The following is a 27,076-nucleotide window of genomic DNA, read 5'->3' on the forward strand; positions in this document are numbered from 1 at the left end:
AAACAAAAGCTCTGCTCTCTCCCAGTTGACAAACTGTAAAACAAAAGCAGGTTAGCTTGTCAAATGAAGCCTGAAACAAGCTCATGGTGAAATAAACAGCCCGTTTTTCCTTCTTAAGGATGCTGTTTCATAATTTGGTGGCGGCTTCTTTTCTACTGCAGCCATGAGCTACCCCTATGCCAAAAAGTTATTATTTTTCTGAATTGCTCAGTGAAAGCACAGGCCCATTTTACAACCTCTGGAAACAAGATAAATTCCAGCGGAGGGAATTTTTTAGAAAGTATGCAAAATAAAACTCCTGCCATTAAAAACACCACCGTGCCAAATCTGTGATGTGACAACACACAGAAAGCAGTGTACCTGCTAATCTGGTGAGAAGGATCCTTGACTAAGGGTGTGATCCCTTGGGGAAATAGATCCCAATCAGGGCTACACTGGTCTTGGTATGATGGCACTTGAATGTTTTCAAAGTGGAGCAGAGCGAAAGCTGAGCTGCTGAGCATGAATCCTGTCATGGCATGTTCACAAGACGCTGTTTAGGAAAGGACTCCCCACCATTCACCAATAGCTTTTCTTGAGGTTAAATTGTGTGTGTGTGTGTGTGTGTGTGTGTGTGTGTGTGTGTGTGTGTGTGTGTGTGTGTGTGTGTGTGTGTGTGTGTGTGAAAACCCCAATCATAACATTCAATTAATTTCACAATTCTTGACTTTGTATCTTTTCTTACACTGTTGCCGTATGTGCCTTTCCCCGACATTATGCATTTACTTTTTCACGTCTCCCTGAATGTCACAGTTCATACCCCTGGGGGTACACCTACCTCTGGTTGGGAATCATTGTCATAGAATAAGGAATTCCAAAGAAAAGTCCCTTTTACAATTTATCATCTTATGAATATCTGGAAGGACAGTCAGAAGGGAGTGTTTCAGCCAAGATCTCACCGAGTAACCTGATTCCCAAGCCACTGAAGACTTCATGGCTAAAGTCCTGTTGCAACGTGAGTAGGTTGCAACGTGAGTAGGTCCATTGAATCAGTGGGGACTAGGGAATCGACTCCTCTGTAAGTCCCATTGATTCAGTGGGGCTATTCGAGTTGCAACTTACTATGCTAAGCAAAAGGATTTCAGCCTATAAAATAAAACCACTGCTAACTGCATATCGAAACAAAGAGGTAGCCAATAGATTTGGTACAAATAAGCCCCGTAGTTGGTTGCATAGCTTGAGTACAGCATTCTGCCACAACTGAAGTTTCTGAACAGTTTGCAAAGGAAGGGCCATGTTGCAGTAGCAAACCAAGAGGGGGCTGAGGATGCAAAGGTTGGAGCCTCAAAGAGTCACTTTAATGGGATCCTTAAGGCAACTCTTCTGTCACTCCAACCCAGCAGCTAGAAGTAGAAGCCCTACAGCTGGATTAAAAAGGCCCAGCTTGGGGTCAGATTGGGGTTAAGCTGAAGCATGTTTCCCTTTATGTTGTGTGATCACTGGGGAAAAGGTTGCTCCAGATCACTCCACAAGTGATCCTGATTGGAATCTAAATCCCCTAGGGATTACACCCTTAGTTCTGGTGGATGATGTACAGAAAAAAGGGGAGCAGTGGAAACATCCCCATTTCCAAGCCATCGAGCGAGCATTTGTCCGAAGACAGCTTTCCGTGGTCACGTGGCCAGCGCGACTAGACACAGAATGCTGTTACCTTCCCATCGTGGTGGTACCTATTCATCTACTCATATTTTTATATGCTTTCGAACTGCTAGGTTGGTGGGAGCTGGGAGAAGCGAGGGGAGCTCACTCCATCACGTGGATTCGAACTGCTGATCTTACAACCTTGCAGCCCAGAGGCTTTGCGGTTTAACCCGCAGCGCCACCACGTCCCCATAGAGGGATGTGTTACAGATGTATAAAAGTATCCAAAGTGCAGAATACTTGGATGATGGAAACATTGTTTTTATTGGGGTTATGTGAAGGATTTGGCCCAGATCTGATTTACTAACTGAACTGGTCTGATCTGTACTTATGCATAAGAGGTCTTGATGGAAAGAGATCACATTGGGGAAACAGATCACAATTTGGGCCACTTGTGGAACCGTTTTTAGTAGAGATGGGCAGGAACCACAAAAAATGGTGGTTCATAGCTACCCACAAACCACCTAAACTTTTAAAAAATGAACAATGAACTGGTTCTTTAAAAAAAAAGTTGGTGCTTGGGGCAGAGGAGACATTAACCCACCTTCACAGCCTGCCCCAGGCCCCTTCCCACTGCCTCTGACACCTCCCTACATGATCCTGCAGCCTTCTCCTCCTCCATCATCATCGTTCCAGCAGCAAATGGGTGATCCAGTGCTGTGTGGTGTTGGATCGCCCATTTAGAGCCCCCACAGCCTGCCTCCACCCTCTTCCCACTACCCACATTGCCTCCCTACCCGGTCCTGTCACCTCCTTCTCCTCCTCTGTTGTTGTTGTTCTAGATGCTATGGGTGATCCAGCACTCTGTGGCCCTGATTCAGTGCCTCCTGGTGCTGGACCGCCCATTTGCAGCCCCCACAACCTGCCTACTATCCCCAACATCTCCCTTCCTGGCTCTGTCACTTCCTCCTCTTCCTCTTCCTCCACCGCTGCTGCCGCCATCTTGAGAGACCGCTGCCTCTGTGCCCAGCTAGCAGCCGATAGACAGGCACATGCTCAGAGGCTGCAGGCCTGTCTCCCAGAAGAGAAGTCAGGCCAGCTGCTTCTCAGGATGGCAAGGGAGGTAGAGGACAAAGAAGAGGCAACTGGACCAGGTAGGGAGGCAACAGGGGCAGTGGGAAGGGGGTGGGGGCAGGCTGTGGAGGCAGGAGAGAAATGAACCAGGAAGTTTATTAAATCATTAAAAAGGTTCATGGTTTAGGTCCGTTCAGGATTATTGATTCTGAAAAAACTGAATCAGCCTGAACCAACAAACCAACAATTTTTAATAAACTTCCTGGTTCGTTTTTTAGTTCGTGCCCATGTCTAGTTCTGTACAATCTATTACCCAGTGATCACATGAAGCATGAGGAGTAGCACTCCAGCCCAACCCTGATCTGTGCTCAAGCTGGGCCTCTCTTTTTTTGTCCAGTTTGTAGTGCTTCTGCTTTTTGCAGCTGGTCCTCAGCAATTCCCTGAGGTCAGGGCCATTAAAGCAACCCTTTCCAATCCCATCGGACGCTTCTCTTTCCAACCGCCTGATTGTACCCTTCATTCCAAGGCAGAGTGAAACAAATATATATGTAGATTTTAAGCTGAGAAGCAAATCCAATTAGACAGAGCGCGGACTGTTTCATCTTTTTCCTTCTTTTTGAAACACAAAAACAAATTGTACACAAAGTATTGAAGATAGATATCTGAAATTTAATAGGTTTATTCCTCTCTTTAAGATCTATCAAGCTATCAATTTCATGCACATCCGTGCGAAAAAGAAAACAACTTGTCGTCTTTCCCAATTTCCAGTGCAAGTGAATGAGAGTCTGGCTGTCCAAATTCAGAAACCAATTTGGATCCAGGCTACAAATCAAAATGGGAGGGTGAAAAATAAGACTTGAGCCAGGATCTGTTTCAAAACATTCAGATTGTCTACAGAACTGAATTGGGGAACCTATGCACGCCCCTAGTTTTCATCTGTCTCTTGTTTTGTTAGAACAAGAGCTGGATGGATTGAGATTCAAGGCGAGGAAATTTTTCACACAGCACATGGTTATGTTCTAATAACATGCAGCACCTCTTTGAAAAATGTAGGCTTAAGCTCATTTAACAAAAAAATAAATAAGAATATAGAAATACAGTAAGCCATGGTGCGTGACAGAAAGGATGAAAAATTGATGTGAAAGGGGGAAGGGAGAAATGAGTTACACAAATGTTTTTCTGCTGGAAGGCACCAAGCAGCAACTTCATTGAGAATATTCTCTCTCTCTCTCTCTCTCTCTCTCTCTCTCTCTCTCCCTCCCTCCCTCTCTCCCTCTCCCTTCCTGGGGCAAGAAAATGATGGATTGCATTTCCTAAGATTGATGCCACATTATCCATTCCACCCCCTCTCCAAGAAGGACCAATATACCATCGTCCAGCAGTCACTTGAAACATGTGATTCGTCTCAGTTTGGAAACAAGACATCATTAACAGATGGAGAAAAAAGAATGCAGAATCCCCACAGGAACTAGGCACAGGGTGGGTGGGTGCAAGGTGAGGGAGCTTATTAAGGGGGCAACTGTCCTACAGGGTTGTAAAACCTGATCTTGCATGATGTCACCCACTACAAGTAGAATGAGATCAATGGATTAAGGATTTTCATTGGCCCATCTTGACTTCTTCTAGCAGAACACAGAAATAATTAGTTATGTATTTAGTTACTGTGATTAGAGATAACATCACTACTTTTGTAATTCTCAAAGTTGTTTCCTTCTCCAGCATGTAGCTGGTTCCACCACATGCTGGAAGAGGAACATTATAGGGCCGTGGTTCCCAGCCATGGATGCCTAGATGTTCTTGGACTAAAAGTTCCAGAAATCCTCGCCAGCACAGCCTTTCCCTCAGGAAAGTTCCCCCCAGGCAGCTAGAGACACCAAAATCACAGAGAACCTTCCTCTGAATCTCTCTACAATTCCTCCATATTTGGTGAAGATTGGGTATCAGAGGTCAGAGTTATATACCCATAAAGAGCCTCTCCCAGGAAAGTTCCCCCCAGGCACCTAGAGACACCAAAATCACAGAGAAGTTTCTACTGACTCTCCTCTACAATCCCTCCAATCTTGTTGAAGATTGGGTTTCCCCAAGACAGCTCCTAAAAGGCACTTTCCTGGGGTGAATCCACTTTGTGGGTGTATAACTTGGATGTCTGAAACCCAATTTTCACCGAACCTGGAGGAATTGTAGAGGAGAGTCAGTAGAATCTTCTCTGACATTTTGGCATCTCTAGGAGCCTGGGAGGAACTTTCCTGAAGGTGCATAACGTGGGTGTCTGAAACCCAAACTTGATCTATCTTGCAAGTCTTGTAGACGAGAGTCACAGAAAGCTTCCCTGCAAGTCTGCTGTCTTTAGGTGCTTGGGGGGGGGGGCATGGTACAGGGTTTTAAAGTAAAAAAAACAAATTAATGAATCGATTTATTGATTAGTCAGAAAAAAATCATAAATTTGTAATTTGTGATTCCTCGACCTTGATGAATTATGACTCAAAATGAATAACCATTTTTCTGATTTGTGCCCATTGCTATTGTACATCTATAATTAACATAGCTTGGCTACTGCAGATTTTAGTGGCACAGAATTGGAGCAAAGAGTGTGGGCAGGCCTGGAAAGCAGCCTCTTGGGGTTTGACCCAGGATTAGTCAAGCAGAAGACAGCCATCAAAATCAACAGGGTTCAAGCTAAGCATGATTAATATGTCTCTAGGTCTCAACAGGTGCACTTTTAGCATGAGTAAGCCTAAATCCTGATCCATTGTGCTGAATATGGTGAAGGAGACACTCTCCTCTCTTCAGTGCAGAAGATCACGAATAGGGGAGGGATTTTCATATCTTTTTAAAACTCCTGCAGCCAAAAGTACACACACACACACACACACACACACACACACACACACACACACACACACACACACACACACACACACACACACACACACACACACACACACACACACACACACACCTCAGCCGCTTGATACAACTTATAGCTGCTATATAAATGTGGGGAAAAACCATTTCAGAATTCGGAAATTAGAGGAACTAATGGGCAGGGCTAAGCTCTGTGGCACTGCAAAGCATTAGGGGTATTGTAGTCTTCCTTTTTCTTATGCTCTGCACAGGGTGTCTCTCAGGAAACTACAATAATACTAACGGTTTTCAGTGTCACAGAGCTTAGCCCCACTCAGCCAGTATTTTTGCCTCAGAACTCAGAAATGGAAGGGTTCTATCTCATTTATGCACTAGCTATAAGTTATGTCAAACACTTAAAAGTTTGGGGTGCATTTTGGGAGGGGGAAGTAGGCTAAAGCCCCCAGAATTCTAGCTGTCACAATTACAGTAGACCTCTGGGTGTTGGCATTTAAAAAATGCAAAAAATCCCATTTCTAATCACCAATTAGGAGTATTTTCAGAAGATCTTCAGAAGAACTCTTACTTTCCCCCTACAGGTTCTAAATTAAGTCATCACTCATCTTCACTATATTAGATTGACTTAGCATTTCTTCAGTATTTTTGTCTAGGCCCTGGACTCTAATCTCAGCTCAAACATGTCTCAGCAAATACCAGCCAGCTGACCTTCCAGAATCCTAAGCCTTGAAGGGGGGGGGGGGGGAAACGGTGAATCTCTTCAGTTTGTTTGACTAACCTAATGATTCAGAAGCTTCATATCCCAAGCAGCCGATAGCATCCCCGAGGTCTTTTATTCTAAGCAGCTTTATTGGCTATTTCCCTTGCTTATTCTTTCTTTAGAACATGGGAAAGAAAAGATTAACTCATTGCTCATCTGCTATTGTGTTCAAGGCAAATACTGCACTCTGAAAGGTCTAAGTGAGAATTCAATGCTTACTGTAGCTAAAAATAATAATATTCTTCAAATCAGCATGAGAATACACTTATAATTTAGAGAACTAGTACAGCTAGCAAATAATGAATGAAGTAAGGTAATACAGGATGAAACCCTTCCGCTTCATGGACACCAATCACCTAGACAGTGGGTGAAAGGAAAGGAAAAATGGTCTGTACATATCTCAAGCTCTAAATATTAAACCAGAAGAGGCTAGGTTAAACCTATGGAGAACACAACCAACACACCATGCCAAATGGATGGATGCTGAGGAGTGTTTACCACCAGGGCAAGACTCTAGCTGGACCATCTGGAGGTCATATAATAGACTTCAAAGTGAACTAGGAAGATCAAAGAATAATAGAGTAAAACGGGGCTGTTCGGACACAGGACAGTTTTTTGTGATTAGGGAGAAATTCAATCAATGCAGCACTTATGTGCATGCAATTTACGACTCACCAAGAGTACAGAAAAGATCTGTTGAGATAATGCTATTGAAGTAGCCTTCTTCTGGTCAAAAACAGCCTAATGATCTTAACATTTTTACCTATATTTTATATGCATCCATAATTTGAAATTGTGCAATGCTCTGATACAGATGAAGAAAGAAAGCAACCGGAGAGACTCTAAACTGCTTTTATAAAAGGTAATTTTAACAGAGCCAGCCACAGAATGTGCCATTTGCAGGCAATGCCAGTTTCTCCACTAGTCTTGAACGTTAATGATTGATATTGTGGCAGCTTAATGCAGTGTTCCTCATGCAACAGGCAAGTAAACATATTAGACTTCCAAGCCTATCAATGCTTAATGAGACATGCTAAGCATTTTCTGCTAATGTTCTAGTGTCTACCAAGATGGGAGGCTGATCAACTTGGTCCTGGCCAAATAAATGTTGCAGGGCAAAAACCTAAAGAGAGGGCAGTAGTTTTGGGTTTTTTAAATGATGTCAACCTCCGTTCATCTTCCTGCCAAGCCTTTTTGTAGATGGATGCAAACAACTGCAAATACATGAAGTATTCCAAGATCTGATTGAATTGAAATCAAAATATCTGAGGGGGTTCCTGAACTCTGTGCATCTCACAGAATGCCAACATTGTAATGGTCTGCCCTAAAAAAAAGAGACTAGAGAAATCAGATGAGACAAAAGTCAAATTCACTAAAAAGCATTTGGACTGAAGAATGGGAAAGGGGGAAAATGTAGTGGGGTTTTATTTGAGGTGTGTGCCTGCTCTGTTGCTATCACTTCACAACAACTGAAATGTTTATCCATGTGCTTAGAGAACCAAACAGGATTAATCATTCTATTCCTCGCCCCCAGGATTTATGAGGAAGCATAACAAAAACACTTGCAAAGCTTCTGTCTTTTTCATGGACTGACATTTGAGGAGTTATGTTCTTTGGCACCACATCGTACTCATTTAGTTGGCTTTCTTTTCAATTGTGATGTGTGTTGCTAGGCACACTGAAAACATCTCAGATACGGAACAGACTCACAGGTAACAGGAAGAGACATGCCTGAATCAAAGCGGGATCCCACGGAACAGCTACATTTTTCCACTCCCGACTTTTAACAATTTTAAGTTTTAACCATTTTAGATCATTCCCTTGAGCAGGCAGTGAAATCTGTGAATGTTGTTTGGTAGATATGCACGGAGGAGATATATAGGGCTTAGTCCAGGACTATCCCTCCCCTCAATAGACCCCCAACATCAAAGGCCAAATACCTGCCTAAATAAAAAGGAGCTGATTTGGTGTTGCTTTGTTTATCATATTTTAATATGGTGTTTGAGCCTTATTTGGGATCATTTTTAACATAAGCTGGCTTGGCTCCTTTTTAAGGAGAAAGGTGGGACCATCAAATGAATGAATGAATGAATGAATGAATGAATGAATGAATGAATGAATGAATGAATGAATGAATAAATAAATAAATAAATAAATAAATAAATAAATAAATAAATAAATAAATAAATAAATAAAAGGGAGTTGTAATTCAAGAAAGTAATTGTTCCACGTTATGGTTCCTAATAGAGATGGGGACGAATCGAAAAATGGCGCTTCATCAAGTTTCATCATTATTCCATGTTGATAAATGGCTGAAGTGACAAAGCACTAAATTTTAGCAATGTAACACAATGTCACATTGACAGCAACCTGGCTATGGGAAGGCAAACCCCATTTCCATTCCGGAAGCCAGCCTGCATGAAGAGACAAATCAGCAATATTTCACAAATATTGTGATTTTTTTTTACTTGTCCCCATGTCTAGTTCCTAACACTACACAAGAGATGGGGTTATTCATATTTGTATTTGTACGCAAATACAAATTTGTATTTGCATACAAAAACAAATGTGTATTCGTACACAAATACAAATTTGTACTTGCATACAAAAACAAACGTGTATTCGTTTACAAATATAAATTTGTATTCACATACAAATATGAATTTGTATTCGTATACAAATATGAATTTGTATATGAACATTTGTATGTATCATACGAACACATCCACTGCTGATGGCCTCGCTCTTCTTTCCGATTGCTCCAGAGCGCCCGGTCAGCTAGCCGCTCATAAGCCTGGCAAGGAAATTCATCTTCCCTCCTTTTGCCAGGAGTGGCTAACGAACCGGATGCTCCAGGGCAATTGGAAGGAAGAGCGGGGCCAGTAATGGAGGCAGGTGCATAAGTGGACAGTCTGGCCCCAAGGAGCTGGACCCTCGTTAACCCCAGCTTTGTATACGGATACCCCCATCTCTACACTACACTCATCAGCCAATGTGCAGCTTCTACATATTCTCAGAAAGATTTCTACCATTTTCTGCCATTCTCAATTTCTGAGTCAGTAATGTTCTTACCAACAGTTTAAAAGTAGTACAAAGACTCAAGTGATACGTGGACGCTTCCATGAGATCCAGAGCCACAACATATTATAGTTTCTATGATAAGTCTGATTGAAAGACCAGTATCGGGGGCAGGGGGAGGAAGAAAGAAAAGAAGTGTAATGGTGGGGGATGAATCCATGTCTACTTCCATATAACACTTTTACTGCTTTTGTATTTTCAGCAGGACCAAACACACTTCCTTAGATTACCGAGTTTCAATCATTATTCAGTAAGTATATCGCCAAATCAAGGCCACTTGACAAAGCAATCAGATAGACACCTTAAAAGAGTTTTTTTTTTTGTTTAAGAATGTAGGCTGAATAAGAAAAGAAGAGAAAAAAATGAAGTAAATGATGCTGTTTCCATGATCATGCATAAGGGAAGACAAGAATCTTTCTGTCTGCCAACAGCCTCATCTTTAGCTGGGAGGAAAACCCACACCAGGACTTAGGAAGGATGACCTCCTCTCTCAAGGTCAAAGGTTACAGGGACTCCTGGGACTGACAGGAGGCAGATTTGCAAACCGCTAATCTCAGGGTTCTATTTGAGGACTATAGAAACAGAAGTCTCAGAGGGAATTTGTTCCCCACTAACTATTCCAGGTGTAAGATACTGCTGTGCTAGCAATGGTGGAAAAAACTCTTCTCTGCCTTCCCTAGAGAATCAAGAGGGGTTTTCTGTTTTGTTTTTTAAAGGGAGATTAGCTCCTTGATCAAATGAATTTGCAAAATGGAGAAGGAGGCCAACAGCTGGTGTATAAAGGGCAAAAGATAATGCCTAGCTGAAGAAAACTGAAAGAGAGAGAGAGAAACAAAACCAAGAACACAAGATTAAGATATACAACACCTCAAAGAGGTTTTCAATCTTGTGATGCATCTGTTGGAGTTTTTGCAACCTGGCTGGAGTGAGTGTCCATTTATGCAGAATTAATCAATCGTTCCTTCCCTGCCTCTCTGCTTTTGAGCTTTTCTCCTCTCTAGAGTTTGTTGAAGGCTGTTGTTGGAAGTCAGTTTGTTTGTCCGTTTGCTATTTATGATAAGTAATGAAACTTTTTAATTCTTTCTACTACTTCTATCCTTTTTCACTCACAGCGAGTTATTGAGACTGTAAGTGCCAGCTGATGAGAAAAGGGGTGGACAACTCTTGAGAGCTTGAAGCTATTCTGCTCTCTGAATCCCTGCAGTTCTGCAGAGCTAGAGGAGTTTAACCAAAAATTCAAAACTCTGCAAAGCATCAAGTCACATTTTTTAAAAATTTCTTACATTTATATCTCACATTTCCTTCCACAAGCTCAATGGTGGCATGGCTACATGGCTACAGGATTCTCCTTATTTCCACTTCATCTTTGCAGTAATCCTGAGAAGTAAGTCATGTTCGCAGAGAGTGGCTGGTCCCACTGAATTTCATGGTCAAGTTGGGATTTGAATCCAAGTCACAGGGAATGTACCAACCATGTGTGTGATAGCTCACCAGGCAGATACCAGGTTCCCTGACACTGAAAGATCAGGGATGTTAAGCAGCCCTCCCTGATTTGGAAGAACCAAAGTTCTTGGCTGGTGAACAACATCTGGCATGGGAGAGCATGACATTGTGCAGGTCTAGAACATCAAATGGCTTTCCTTGCATCAACACACTTTTCTGAAACCATGAAAACCGATAAGCGGTGCAACTCACATGGGCTAAGCGATCGAATCTGGCAAAGAGCTCATTCAGCATCCGGACCAGTTCCTGGGCTGAGAGGGTTGTGGAGAGATTTGTGAATCCTTTCACATCTGCAAACAGAATGCTGAACACAACATGGAGAAAAGGAAGCAAAACTATTATAGGTGGTCAACAGAACAAACCGTGGAAAGAGTAACACGAATGTCTGGATTTTTGGACTACAACTTCCAGAATCCCCAAGAAGAAGCCATGGCCCACCTCCTCAATGCCAAGTCAGTGGCAAGTGTGAACTTCGGGAATTTTGTTCAGCTTGCAACTAAGCACTTTCCCGTTTGGGTTTCATCTTTTATATCATTCTGGCTTTAAAGAGGTGCAACCAGCATTTTTCCTTCAGATAAAATCTGTTCCATCACCAAGCTTTTTGCAGGACTATAGTGGGTTTTGTTCCCCTTTGCAATAACTTTTTTTTTGGGGGGGGGGGTCGGATTCAGACTTTCAGGTGAAACTGTGGCCAGTGGCTCTTCTTCTGGAAAACACCTCCCCCAGTTTATTGAGACATTTGGTAAAGATGCAACCAACTGCTTTTCAGGCAGATTAAATCTCTTACATTACGAGGCAATGCCAAGCCATTGTGCAAGCCCCTGCACCCAACTGCTACGTCAGCAGAGCCACAACCATCCAGTTTTTGCATTACCAGATGGGTGGGAATAACAACTTTAAAAAAACAGATGGAGGAGGTTTATCTAACCCCTGATAGGTTGATATGCATAGATATTTAAGTGGGTTGCATTTATTTTTGTGGCTCATCTATTGTGTAGAGCAGGTGTAAAGAGTGCTGTCAGTCTCAAAAACCAGCTGAAGACAACATGTTAGCTCATCAGGCAAAAAATAAAAGAAATATAAAAAAGACAAAAACGCTGTGGAACCTTTAAGACTAACTGCTACATTTTAATATGAGCTTTCCTGGACAAGTCCACTTCCTCAGATTTAAGAAGTCATGGTACTGCATAGAGGCCCCCTGACTATCAGCACGAGAGGCTAACAAGACTTCCACATTCATCATCCTTTCCAAAAGGACTCTTCCTTCATCTCAGACTGCTTGAGTATTTTGTTTTGTTCTTCCCTGGCTGTTTTTCATATTTGAACACAAGCCATAAGCAAACATAGGACCTTCCCACCTCTCAGATTATGCTGTCTAAAAGTGTCTGGTTGGCTGAACTGCCCAGGTTGTCCATCTGCCACTGCGAGCCTTAAAAAAAATGACCCTCCTCAGCCTTATGATGTTTCTAAGGAAGACAGTCTTTTTAATTCCACTGAGAATGGTTTCAAAATATGCTGGTGAGGACCATCTTAGGGCATTGCAGTGCAACACTGAATCATTACTGGCCCCCTCCTCCCTCAAACAAAATCTTCCCACCAGCATGGAAGTAAGCAGAAACAGAAGGTTTGCCATGAGCTCCAATGAATTAAGTGAGGAAACTGGTGTGAATGTCTCTCCTGCTCAAGGGAGGAGGAGGGAAGCAAGGGAAGAAGTAAGTAAGATATACAACATCTCCCAAAATTCAAATCCATAATTAATGAGCTGATCAAAGCACAATGCCAGAAAGCCCCCAGCTGGCATTCAGTAGAGAAGGAGTGATCGTTAAAGCACAGAATAAGGACGACGCCTCCCTCACCTGACATTTTCGTAGCGGTGAATATAGATCTTGTGAAATTGATGCTGCAGGTGCTCATCCTCCACGTTGGTCATGTCGTTAATCATTTCAAGCACTACAAACCGGGGTAACACGGACAGAACCAGCCTCTCCTGAAACAAAAGCATGAGGCAGAAGAGGTGATGGACCTGGGAATGAGGGGCCCAATGCATCATTCATAGGCAAAACAAAACAAAACAAAACAGCTGAGTCCCTTTCCAATGTATGGGGTGAAATGACAAAATCATCTATATAAAATATCCCCTTAAAATGATCTGTTTTGAATGATGTTTGACTGTAACACAAAAACACAATTACAGTTGACATCTGTAATCTCTTAAAGCTGAATCCATGACCTTCTATCAAATGCATTATTTTTGCACATCATGGAATGGATCAAAAGCAAAAAATGAAGGAAAAAAGACTTCTGAGGTCAAGCATTATGAATATGGTATGCTAGGCCATTGGTTCTTAACCTTGGGTTACTCAGGAGTTTTGGACTTCAACTCCCAGAAGCCTTCACCACCAACTGTGCTGGCTGGGGTTTCTGGAAGTTGCAGTTCAAAAACATCCGAGTAACAAAGGTTAAGAACCACTGTGCTAGGCTACACAATTTATTACATTTTCTATAAATCAGGCATTTTAAGAGTGTCAGCAGAGGGCTTGGTTACACAGCTCAATTGGAGTGGGCTGGAATAAGGCTAAACAGAGTTGCTTTGGCTTACATACATATTTGGTGAGACCCTTGCATCAACATGGCATACCAACCTCAACTATTTGACCTGCCTCCCTTAAGAAAACATAGAAAAGAGCCAAAAAATCCCTTTCCTGTCTTCTTCTGGGAGGAGGCTTTAACTTTTTGATAAGACTAGAGAATTATTAAAATGGTAGGTTGGTTTGTAAGTGACTAAACAGAGAATCAGGGATGTGGTGGCACTGCGGGTTAAACCACGGAAGCCTCTGTGCTGCAAGGTCAGAAGATCGAATCCATGCAACAGAGTGAGCTCCCTTCGCTTGTCCCAGCTCCTGCCAACCTAGCACTTCAAAAGCATGTAAATGCGAGTAGATAAATAGGGACCACCTTGGTGGGAAGGTAACAGCGTTCCATGTCTAGTCGTGCTGGCTACGTGACCACGGAAACTGTCTTCAGACAAACGCTGGCTCTATGGCTTGGAAATGGGGATGAGCATCGTGCCCTAGAGTCGGACACGACTGGATGAAAATATCAAGGGGAACCTTTACCTTTACCTAAACAGAGAATCTAGAGGATCGAGAACTTCAGGACATGGAACTGAATCTGGGGGTCCTGGGATGATAATATGAACCTCAGAGCCCTGCCCCCTTTCTTATTCATTTATGAGTTTCCTAAATTTCATGCACGCTTTCCCTCTCTTCAGAGGCAAAAGATCCCCTCCCAAATAATGGGAGTAAGAGTTTCAACTAAAAAGAAAAGAAAACTTTGGAATTATTGGCCTTCCACTGGAATTTGGGGCAGATGTTTTGGACATGACACGGGGTCTACAGGAATCTGGTTACTTGCTACCTCGTCCATTTTCAGTCATACAGCAACCAGTTAATTTTGGAGCTTACATGATAAATGTTGTTGTTCAGTGCTGTTGAGTTGCTTCCAACATGTTGCAACTCTGATTGAGGTCATGTGTGATGTTCAAGGTGTGGTTTACCTTGAACATCACACCAGTGTGCTTCTGTGCCTAGAATTAAGTCCAGCTGTTTTGAATCCTAGTCAAAGACTATTTTACTAAATCACACCAGCTGTCACACTATAAATATATCATCTATATTTTAAACCTGAGGATTCAAGTTAATATTCTTTCCTGGTTAGTTTTTCATTTTAAATCATTTCTATGCTTTGATATCTTGATTGCCTTAGGAAAGCCTTTGGTCATGAAAGGTGACAGTATGGAACGAAACAATTTATTCTGAAATACATTTATGTCAGCATTTAAAGTTGCCTTCATTCAAATGGATCCATCCTGCATGTAAACATAGAAAGGACTTGGCAGGTGTTTCCTTCTAGACTGCTGCAGCCCCCAACAATCTGGGGGGGGGGTGAGTAGGGGAAACACCCTAACATAATCCATCTGTGATATGGTGATGATCTTATTTCGCCTAGTTCCTTCGGAAGAGTGCATGAGAATCTTCTCCAGATCCCTTGCAAGGCTGATTTAGAGGCTCACAAAGATTAAAATACATGAGGATGAGTGAAAGAGGAACATGATGGCTCTTTTAATCATCTTATCACCAAATTTCAGTGGATACTGTTGCAAACCAGGATGGGAGGAGTGTGAGATACTTGGGGAAAGGGAGCTGTATGGAAGCTGAGCGAGAAAATCCATATTGGAGGTGAAGGAGACACAAAAAGAAGGATTGAGTTGCCTCCCCTTCAAGTGTTACCCAAAGATGGAGAATCTTCAGTTGTCGAGATGTCTTGGACTTTGTACTGTATTATGAGGAACTGGGCATGTTAAGCCCTCAAAAAAGAAGACTGAATGGAGATATGATAGCACTTTTCAAATGCTTGAAAGGTAGTCATACAGAGGAAGGGCAGAATCTGTTCTCAATCATCCTAGAGAGCAGGACACATAATAACGGGCATGAGGTACAGGAAGCTAGATTTAGACTGAATATCAGGAAAAACTTCTGAACAGAGCAGTATAATAATGGAAGTAATTATCTCAGCAAGTGGTGATTATTCCAAAGCTGGAAGCATTCAAGAGAAACTTAGAGAGCCATCTGTAAGATATACTTTGACTTGGATTCCTGCACTGAGCACAAGGTTGGACTTAATGGTCTGATAGGCCTCTTCCAACTCCATTACTCTATGATTCTATGATAAAGTGGCAAAAACTGTAATTTTTAATCTCCTTCATGTTACTGTTGAAATAAGCCATTCAAGGGTCATATTCCTTGATTTCAGAGATGAACATTGGTCAAATTTGCTCTCAAATTTGCTTTTTCAATAACTCCATTTTGGCCACAATCAATGTTCCCTCTAAGTTTCTGTCCCACTGTGTGGACGCCTCTCTCTGTGTGCACAGGGGGTGGGTGGGGTTTCATTCAAAACAGGAAGTAAACAAGCCAGCTTCTGGCTGCATGTGCACAACGGAGCTCTGGGCAAACACATACGTGCACATCTTAGAGGAAACACTGCCACAATCCTGTTGCATATTTGTGCTGGTACAACTACAGTTTCCCAATATTCAGAGGCAGATTGCCCTAGTTAAGAAGTTAATATAGCCATTTCCTATTGTGCACCGAGTCACACTCTATGCCTGCTGCATGGTAGGAAATGCCTACACTGGCTTCTTAATTTGTGGTGATTCACCACGGAAAGTTATGCCAATGGAGTCATGCTGGTTAGATGTAATTTAACAGGATTCTGGCTAATGGTTAATCCAGCTGGCATAAGCGCGGTTGCATAAACTGCAGAAGCTAACTGTCACTAATTATGAAGTCACTGCTGCTTGTATTCCTCATCATGTTCCAGTCCCATGCACTGATGCAGAACAAGGACAAAAAAAGGATGCTAATCAGTTAATAGCTGTGAGGGAATGCCCCTCCCCAAAGTTGCTAAACTGTTGGCTTATTCTACAGTAATAGAGCACACTCTCCTGGATGACGTCACAGCTGCTTCTGGGAGGAGCTGCTACCCATTATTCTTCTTTCTCATAGGTGATAGAGAACGTGCTTAATTGCCTTTCCTTGGGCCAATCATAATGGCATTATGTAATCATTGTCCTATCTGAACTATACAAACTATCTGTATACTGTCATCTATCTGTGAGCTTGTAAGGTTAATAAACACAGTCCTCCTGGGGGCAGGTCAGTCGTCTTATTTGAGGTCCTCTTCTTCTAGTCGCCCATTAGGAGCACTGCTGGCAGACATCCATCCTTGTGTGTAGCTGACTTCCTTAACATCTTTAAGACTATTTGCTATCCTAATTACTTGTGACTACATAAACTATCAGCCTGCTCGTTTTCGTGACTCCAACAAACAGCAATTCACTTCTTCAGTCGCTCATTGCACTTCTACCTGGTGTAACTACCCAACAGGATTTCTCCTGGTACCTGCAGTAGGAAGGGTGGGTGAAAAATCCAAACTAGTCAACACTTCCTTTGCCCTCCACTCAATGTGAGGAAGACGTTCACTCCCACAGAGCCCTTGCACCTCCAAGCACAGGTGCAAGGGCTCTGTGTGCACAAAGTTTGCCCAAATGGCAACATGCGCAAATTGTGGAAAGCTATGGTAGCAGCGAGCGACTCCTTAGGGGAAGCTTTGTGACTGCAAGAGCTGAGCAGGGCTGTAAGTGACAGGACTTTTTGGAGGTCAGTCATTCCTAGTTGGAGGCAACTTGATGGCACGTAACAACAAGAGTAGCTGCGACCTTGTTCCATGTGCCTTTAAAAGTGAGAAGCCGGAGGTGAGTTGTTTGCATCATTTTCTTCCATGTGTCTATGCCTTGATTCACAAAGGGAAAGAACACTGACTTTGCACAGGGCAAAGGGTGTAAATCTTGGCCAAGGAGAGAGAGCACATTCCTTGTTTTGTTTTGGAAGTGAGAAGTCTCATTGGAGCGGATGACCTCTGACAAACTGTCTTTCTCTGCTGAGACGGCCTATTTTATCTGTTTCTGTCTATCCTGGGCTGAATTCAGTGCTTGTCCTACTTCTAGCTGACACGTTGAAATGAATAATAGTTTCCATTCATAATTTTGCACTACTTGCCTCTTGAAATTCCGCCCCGGAATGAGTCACTGGAGATACTACCAAAAGACTCCCACCCCTTCCCAGTTTGCCACTAGTTCTCCTCACCAAAGAGGATCTCTGGGGAAAAAAAAGATGTTGATGTCCAGACAGGTATAAATGGGAAGAGGGGACTCTTCAGATAATGTGTCTTCATGCTTTTTAAAGCTTTCAAGGTCAATAATAGAGCTTTGAACTGGACTTTTGAGAAAAAAATGGTAGTCCCTGCAGATGTCGAAACACTGCCATGATGGGATCCTATTTACCCGTCTCCATCAATGGTCGTTGCTATGTTATTTTGGGCCAACTGAATGCTTCCCAACACAAAGCCCCATTAAGTCTCAATTCCTTTTACAGTGATGCCTCGCAAGACGAAATTAATTCGTTCTGCGAGTCATGTTGTATTGTGAAAATTTTGTTTTGCGAAGCACGATACTAACGGTTGTGCAATTTTTTTAAAAAAGGAAAAAATCATCTTGTGAAGCACGGTCATAGAAAAATTCATCTTGTGAGTCACCAAAAAAAATCACAAAACGCTTTCGTCTTGGGAGTTTTTCATTGTGTGAGGCATTCGTCTTGCGAGGCATCACTGTATTTGGTATTCAGGATCAATCCTGAAATTCTCTCCTCAGGCAACATGATGAATTAAAAGGACTTCATCAAAAGATATTCGGTTGGAACTAGACTCAGTTGTACTTGACAAAAGACAGACTAAAATCTATGGGGCAAGTAAGCGAACATTAAGTCCAACAGGTCTACCACAGTGTTGGGTCTCATGCATGCCTCCAGCCTGGCTTTAGAGGCTATGATTTCCCCACCTCCAGCATCAAATAAACCATATAATCCTTCCACACCTTCTTGCAAAATGAACACGTTTGAATTATATGCATTTCCCTTTCATGAAGTATGTTTATTGCCTAGGCTGTGGGTGGAGGTGGGGATGGGGGTGGAATTATTGTTTCGGGATACATTTCACAGAATTGTCTAACCAGCCACTAGCCTGGCAGAGGGATTCTGGGCGGTATAGTCCAAAAAAATTAATCTTCCAACCTTCGGAATGAATGTCCCTTTTGTAAAAAAAAGAAAGAAAATCATAGAAAATGAAAAAGAATCTGAACCAAAATTGACATGATCCAAGAAAGGTACGAATTACCATCAATCTTTTCTGCTCTGCTCCCAAGGCTGGCTCTACTCTTAGGCAGAGAGGGGACACTTCATCACACAGCTCATTTTGAGGGCAGCCAAGGACTTTAAAGCAGTGTTTATTTTTATCTTTTCCATTTTCGTTTTAGTTTCTTTGTTTTACACTCAGGGAAAGGTACTTATCAGTTTTTGTTTCTGTCTCAAGTGGAAAATCTTGTGCCAAAAAATTAAAAATAAATAAATAGCATCATGAGACTAAGATATTATGAACCTTGAGCTGGAATGGAAACATCTACTGAAATTTTAGAACTGCAGGGCTGGAAGGGACCCTATGCAGCTTCGACCCCAGCCCCTGTCAAAGAGGCACAGTGGGGAATCAAACTCTCAATCTCTGGCTCCACAGTCAGATACTTAAACCACTGAGCTATCCAGCCTGGCACTGTTTCATCTAAAGTGTGGAAATTTTACTTATGGGGGCTACAGCTTGTGGTGCAGGAGCCTCGTGGCGCAATGGTTAAACTGCAGTACTGCAGCCAAAACTGTGCTCACGACCCAGGGTTCAATCCCAGGTAGCAGGCTCAAGCCTTATATCCTTCCAAGATTGGTAAAATGAGTCCCCCAGCTTGCTGGGTAGGCAATGTGCAGCCTGCATAACTAACTTGTAAACCATCCACAGAGTGCTTTGAGCGCTATGGGGCAGTATATAAGCAGCACGTTATGCTTTTTCTTTTTACAGCTTCCAGAATTTTCCCCAGTCAGCTTTTTCAACCTCTGTTTCCAAGAAGCAAAGTGTTTTGGGCTGGCTTTAATCAATGCAATCCTGAGGGGAGAGAAGGAACCCCTCCTTCAAAGCCAATCTCTTTGGGGGGGGGGAGAAATGGGATTAGAACAATTATACCCTTTTAGCAGCTTTCTTGCCTCGTCCTGTGTTTCTCACTGCTGAGGCCACTTCATACACATCTCTTAGCACACTTGCCTCTTAACTTAAGAACATAAGTAAGCATCACTTCTGAGGCGAGACTCCAGAGAGAGAAGCCACTTCACACATGGAAGACTATGTCAAGATCCATTTTGCTCCTTTTGGCAAACTTCACCTAGAAAACTCAATTATGGTTCCCCCACCACCCGGGTCAGTGGTGCTTATTACACACCACCGTCTTTTGAGAAGCAGGATAAGAAGCTAAACCTCATGTTCTCTGTCTGACTGATGGAGGAGAGAGATATACACGAGGTCCTGTATTGTAGCTTGAAGTGATATGACTCACATTCTTATTTCTGGAAGTCTTCTGTTCAATGAGCAGTTATGGCATCTGTCATGTATACAACAGACTGTTGAGAGGAGAATACTTGATGTAATGTTTATGGCAGATCCATTCATGGAGTGAAGCCAGGTTTGTTAGAAGGTCAGGGACTAAGATAATCCACCCCCTGGCTTTGTTCACCCTGCTTGTGGTGGTGCTCTGGGAAGGTTGGTCTGCGTCCTTAGCAGAGATGGGCATGAACCAGGAAAATGGCAGTTCGTGATGGTTCATGGTTCATTACTAGTCACAAACCGCAAACTACATCTACAACCTTTCCAACAAAATGAACCATTTTGTACAAGTTGGGACTCTCAAGAGCTGTAGAATTGAGTTAGAGATGTCAAGCTTGCAGAGAGTCTGACAAAGACTGGATTTGGGACATCTGAGTTATAGCCCCTTAAAACTGGTCACTCCAGGAAAATGCTGGCTGGAGAAAACTGTCCTGGGGAACCTGCTCTTTTTTTGGGGGGGGGGAGCTATAAATTGTACATCCCAAATCTGATATTTGCTAGACTTTGAGGGGGAGGTGTAGGAGAGTCAACCCAAGAATCAGTCCATGTTTGGTAAAAATTGGATTTGCGCTATTGGAGTTATAGCCCACATACAAGTCACTGATGCCAGTACCATTCAGTGTCTTGTTTTGTTTTGGGCACGAGTGTTTCCCTGAACCACCACAAAATGAACCATGAAACAGCTGATTTGTGTGTGTCTGTGGGGGGGTTGCTTCGTGATTCATTTTGTGCCCATCTCTAGGCCGTAGTCAAGAAAGGAACGATAAAGGCCACATTTTGTGAGCTCGGCGTCAGCCTGAAAATCCTTATTGTCTTTGTCTTTCACCTCAAAACACACCAAATTCTAAGAGTCATGGCACAGCATCCTGTTGGGGATTTTCCTGCATACAAATGACGCTGCAGGAATGGTTGTGCTATTTGATGTCCGTTGCTTAATTGGTCGCATGACTAAGAACTCTTCAAGCAGCCCAACCATGAAGAAATTGTTGACAGCACACTTGTCACTGTAAGGATGTAAGAATGGATATGTGTGTAGTCATAAATCCATTAAACTGGTTATCAGGCTTGCTACATCCACACATATCCATCCATCCATCCATCCATCCATCCATCCATCCATCCATCCATCCATCCATCCATCCATCCATCCATCCATCCATCCATCCATCCATCCATCCATCCATCCATCCAGTATTTATTTCATTTCTATCTCATATTTCATCCAATGAACATAAAGCAATGTACATTGCTCTCCTTCTCCCACTGTATCCTCCAAAACCCAACGAGGTGGGTAACCTATGGCTTTCTAAATGCTGCTGTACTGCAGCACTCTCAGCCCTGCACATCATAACTAATGGAAATGGACTGCAGTCCAGCCACATCTGGTCACCTCTGGCTGTTCACCCTCAATGCATATGCTATAATTTCATTTACATTAGTAGAGGCACAGCTCATGATAGCAGTACACTGGGAGGTTTGAGAGAATATACGTAAATGCTAGATTAATAAGCCTGATTAATGAGAGACCATTTGCTGCCAAGTCTTACCCGTCTTCCCTCACACAAATGAAAAAATTGGCCTTTCTGTTTCCAAGTACAGAAAATCCACAGTATATTTCACTAAGCAAACGCCTCAGATTCTAGGAAGATGAACTCTAAGGAAGCTTTTCACGGGACACAAGCATTGAATGCCAGTGCTAATGGGCTTCTTACTCACAGGGATTTGGAAGTGAGAAACCTGGCCATGGCTCATGAGGTAAATTTCATTTGACACACAATTCAATTTGACAGTTCTAAATGTTACTGTTATATCACACCCATGTGTGCACAGAAGCGATGGAAAAAGCTGCAAGAATTTTGCACAGTTGTGTGATACCTGATTAAAATAAATGCTTCCAGCCTCTCCTTATGCCTTAAAGTTTGCTCAGGACTGTTAGCTGCTCAGTAAAAAGAACCAATAGCATGACAGATATTGTAAAGAAGAGAAGCAATTTCCCCCTCAACACCTCTTTTATCTGGGGATTGTGTTATAATCTATGGAAAAGATGAGAGTGTTGCACTGGGAATGAAAACACTTTGGACGATCAAAAGGGACAGGATAGTATGAGAATCTTCACTGACACAAATTTGGCTGGGTGACTACAGGTTAGTCGCAATCTCTTAGCTTGTCCCACCTCACAAACTTGTGGTGAGAAAAAAGTAAGAAGCACAAGAATATGTGCCATGTATTCGCAAAGGCTTTCACGGCCGGGATCTAATGATTGTTGTGGGTTTTTCGGGCTCTTTGGCCGTGCTGTCCTCTGAAGATGCCGGCCACAGAGACTGGCGAAACGTCAGGAAGAACAACCTTCAGAACACGGCCAAAGAGCCTGAAAAACCCACAACAACGAGTATGTGCCATCTTGACCTGATGGGAAGAAGGATGGGGTATACTATAAATGTAACAAATAAATGAAAATAAGGAAATTGTGGTAATAGCACTGTGCAGGTGTAAGTCGAGGTTTGGACAGAGGCATTAGAACAACTTCCTTGTGAAATGATACAGAGTTGAATCAGACCTTAGAAAATTTACCGTATTTTTCCTTGTATAAGACAACACTTTTGTCTAAAATCTTTAGAATAAAAATTGAGGGTCGTCTTATACACAGAAGTAAGCTGAGGAGAGAACAAAAACAAGTGGAAGGGAGAGCAGGGATCTAAGTGATCCTGCAGGGTTTTGATCCCTTTCCCCCTACACTTGCTAAGTCCCACTTAGATTTCTTACTTTTGGGTTAGAAAATTGGGGGGCATCTTATACATGGGGGTGTCTTATACATGGAAAAATGCAGCCATTGGCCTGGTAGCTGGGGAATTCTGGGAGTTCCAGTCTTTAGGAAGTAGCCTTTTTGAATTGTCATCAAGGGTTATGGGATTTGCGAAAGCCAGCCAATAGCAACAAAACACTATTCCTTCCTGATGTACAACATAGGCAGAGCAGCCCTTCCGGAACAGCTAAAACAAGGACAAAGTATAAACAAGATTAGAGAGGTTGGCACAAAGGAGAACTTTACAGATGGCTTCCGTTACCTTACCTGCCTCTGGTTTTCTGTTTCCAGCCTCAACCTAGCTTCAACACATCTTCGAGTCTCAAGGAAGGCCTGGCGTTGGGCTCTATCGGAAAGGTAGCTGATGAAGATCCCAGCAGTATTCATGCACATAAATAAAACTGCTTGAGCAGCTGTCTGGAAGAAACAGAACATCAACAAATGATACAGCTACACTGAAGATAAAGATACACTCAGATGTAAATGTACGTAGGTATGGAAAAAACTATATAAATTAGGACTGCAAAGCAATAAGATAAAAGTTGATCCCTCATGTACGCTCAGACCAATTAAGTTGGATATATTTCAGACCACCAAATCTTACAGTAGAAACTTCTTTGAGGCACTGAAGGAAGCTTAAGATGACTTAATCATTCAGAAAGCAGATGCTCCCATTCAGTCTTAGGATAATTAGCAATTGTGTTCTTTTGACTGCTGGACAGCTCAGCGGTTGAGGTCCCTGGCAGCTGAGACAGAGGTTGAGAGTTTGATTCCCCCCTCTGTGTCTCCTTGACAGGGACTGGACTTGACAATCCATAGTGTTGATAATCCTTCTAGTGTTGCAGTTCTAAGATTAATGTAGTTAACATGTCAGAATCCAAATAGCTCTGTGTGCTTGCAACTCTAACATCCTGCCAAATTAAATTGATGCGCCATGGACAAATGAACTGATTTATCAAATAAACCTTGCACATCTGTCTCTAAACACACACACACACACACACAGAGAGAGAGAGAGAGAGAGAGAGAGAGTGACACACACACACACAAATAATTGCATAAGTAGAAATGCAAAGAAATGACCAACATGTGGTTCCTACTGTAAAGTTTTTACGTTGTTTTAATTCAGTGGTCAAAATCTTATTAGCACAAAGTTACACTGTCCAGCTAGATGAAATCATCACCTGTCACCATTAATAATCAATTTAAATGAATCGAAAACTTCCTGCCATCTCCCATTTCAGGTTCTAAGGTATCCTAGGGCTCCCCTTTGCTCTTGAGAAGTCTCTGGGAGCCTCGGGGTGGAGATTGGATGTTTAATTACTAAGAATCACTGCTGGATCACTAATGTCTGGGATCAGGATTGCCGGCAGTGATTAAAGTCTCTTCCCTCCCCACTTGGTTCTCAAGGAACCCAAAGGCATTCCCAGGGAAAAGGGAGCCCTAGGGAGCCTTGCAACCTGGGGTGGAAGCTTTCAATTCATTTAAATCAGATATTGCCAGTGATGAAGGACGATGTCTCCAGATCTCAGAACGAGCACTCCTGGGGAGAAGAAATGTTCCCTTTTGTGAATGAGTGGCTTTAACACCCAAGCACCCACCTCCACTCTTTCCCAGCTAGCACCAGGGCTTGTGGTTGTTATTTATCCTGCCTTTCTCTTCTGGCAAGAAAATATTTTAAAACCCACAAATTATGTGTTTTTTAAAAAAAAAGTATTTAAAAAACATTATTTAAAACTGTAATGACAACAATGGCTTTGGGAACAATATCAAGAAATTTCACACCGTATTATAAACAGTTGCAGATTTCTGAAATAACATCACCGGATCTACGAAAAATGGCAATATTAGGAACAGCATATGTACTATATTGATATTGAACAGATACTTATTTTTTTCATAATTTTGATTGACTGTGCCTGGTATTTTTGGATCATCATCATCACTACCACCACCACCACCACCATCATCATCACCATGATGATGATCATCATCATCAGCATGGCAACCCTTTTCAGGGTGTTCCAGGCAGAGAATACTCAGAAGTGGTTGACCATTCCCTTCTTCTGCAGGCACCCTGGGACTGTGCAGCTTGCCCAAGGCCACACAGGCTGGCTCTCCTTGTAGGGGGATTGAACTCCCAACTTCTGGCTCCACAGGCAGATTCCTAAATCTCTGAGTCATACAACCAGTTTTAAAACTATAAGACAGGTTTTAAAATCCCATTAAACTTCCCCATCTCAGTTGCTCCAAAGGTCCCATTAAAGAACGAGGTCTTCAGTTGCTCATGGAAGGAGATGAGGGAAGGGGTCAGCCAAACCTCTAGAAGAATAGAGTTCCATAATCTGTGAGCAGCCCCAGAAAAAGTGCTCTTTTGGGTCTTTTTGTATAGTGATTGCTTTTGTTCAGTGTCAAGGGATGAGGGACTGGGGAGTGAGGAAGTGGGTGACTGCACTTGTCTTTATCATGCTATATGGACCAAGCACTCCATGGAGCACCAGCATTTCAACTCATGAGCTTTACTGTTGAACAAGCCTTGCATTAGGGCTTAGATTAAAACTGACATGATAAAAGTCCTGCTTCCTGTGACATCAGGGAGGCCCACCCACTGGCTTTATGCTCTGGATATTCCTTGAATATCAAGGAATGGGGACACTGCCGGCATGTCCACCCTACAAGCGATGTTTCATTGAAAGGCAGTATAGAAATATGTTCAGATCTAAGCTAGTTTATATTTAAGGATTGGACTGCAATTGAGTTATCTAGCCTAAGGTCATGCATTGAGCTTCATGATAAACAAGATATTTAAAGCCAAAGAGGACAGAACTATCTAACTAGAATAAGCGTGAGCACAGCAGGGCCTGCAAGTTCCCACAATCCCTGGAACATTTTTTTAAAATTAATTAATGTTCCATTCATTTCAAAATTGCCAATTGCACCCTCTAGGAATTATTAGCTTTCTTAATCCCTCTAGCCCTCCTCAATTTATTTTGTTGTTGTTGTTTAGTTGTTAAGTTGTGTCCGACTCTTCGTGACCCCCTGGACCAGAGCATGCCAGGCCCTCCTTTCTTCCACTGCCTCCCGGAGTTGGGTCAAATTCATGTTGGTAGTTTCAATGACACTGTCCAACCATCTCGTCCTCCATCGTCCCCTTCTCCTCTTGCCTTCACACTTGCCTTCACACTTCAGGGTCTTTTCCAGGGAGTCTTCTCTTCTCATGAAATGGCCAAAGTATTGAAGCCTCAGCTTCAGAATCTGTCCTTGCAGTAAGCACTCAGGGTTGATTTCCTTCAGAAAGGATAGGTTTGTTCTCCTTGCAGTCCAGGGGACTCTCAAGAGCCTCCTTGTTTGCAGACCCATCTCCTCAAACAAATTTCAGAATTTAGCGTAACAGGAGAGAAGGAGAGAGGGAGAAAGTATACACTGCAATAAGTATTTGTCATTCATATTATTGTCACTGGATTATTTTCGATAATCGTGAACATTTGGAATGAAATATCTAGGCACTTCTGTTTTCTTTCTTAAAGTAGTTGTTCATCACTCTGTGTAGCTATTTCCTTTCAAAGTAACCCTTCAACTATAATCCCGTCTATGTTTCCTTTGACGTCACAAAACACGAGGAAAAACACTGTACTTATCAGTCACCGAAGGTAATACCGGCCGAAACCCTGTTGCTTGGTGTAGTCAAGTGTACTAAAGTTGTTTTCTCGAAGTCTTTCATGGCTGGGATCCGATCGTTGTTGTAGGTTTTTTGGGCTGTTTGGCCATGTTCTGAAGGTTTTTCTTCCTGGAAGTCAGTGCCATCAAGTGACCTCTGACCTATGGTGACCCTACAAACGAGCAATCTCCAAAAGGTCCAGCTGTCAACTGCCCTCCTCAGCAACTGTAGACTCAATTTTCTACCTGGGAAACCCTCAAAAGGGTTGCCGTAGGTCAGGATTGACTTGACGGCACACAATTATTATCTAAGTAGGCTGTAGGGAAGCAATGTAGTACAAGAGAGGCAGGAGGTTGTTCAAAATTGGCAATTTGAAATGCTGACACGCCAGAGACAGGGGATGGATTTTACAATAGGTAAACAGCTGGGTCCAAAATGGAGCTTCAGGCACAGAGCTTGTTTGCCAAAATCAGAATAGGGAGAAGGACTCTAACAGGTAAATTGCTTAGACAAGGCAGCCTAGCCTGAGGCAGCAGTTATTAAAAACACAGACCCTGCTGGTTCCAAACTGGTTCCCCCGTTGGGTTGCACCGATCGTTCTGTTTTTAATGGTCTGTCCATCACT

The 27,076-nt window shown here is 42.6% G+C and overlaps 1 protein-coding gene across 2 annotated transcripts in view; it reads right to left on the minus strand.

Moving 5' to 3' along the window:
- The window catches only part of ADCY8 (adenylate cyclase 8), a 154,202-nt gene that overhangs the window by 88,960 nt on the left and 38,166 nt on the right, over positions 1 to 27,076 (minus strand). For both annotated transcript variants that reach the window (XM_072999345.2, XM_072999344.2), the window contains exons 2-4: positions 23,061 to 23,210; positions 12,754 to 12,884; positions 11,090 to 11,201 (exon numbers count right to left, since the gene is read on the minus strand). In XM_072999345.2, coding sequence (XP_072855446.2) covers positions 11,090 to 11,201; positions 12,754 to 12,884; positions 23,061 to 23,210 — 393 coding nt within the window. The remainder of the gene's footprint in view (positions 1 to 11,089; positions 11,202 to 12,753; positions 12,885 to 23,060; positions 23,211 to 27,076) is intronic.

This window comes from Pogona vitticeps, chromosome 4 (assembly GCF_051106095.1).
Source record: "Pogona vitticeps strain Pit_001003342236 chromosome 4, PviZW2.1, whole genome shotgun sequence".
Taxonomy (NCBI): domain Eukaryota; kingdom Metazoa; phylum Chordata; class Lepidosauria; order Squamata; family Agamidae; genus Pogona; species Pogona vitticeps.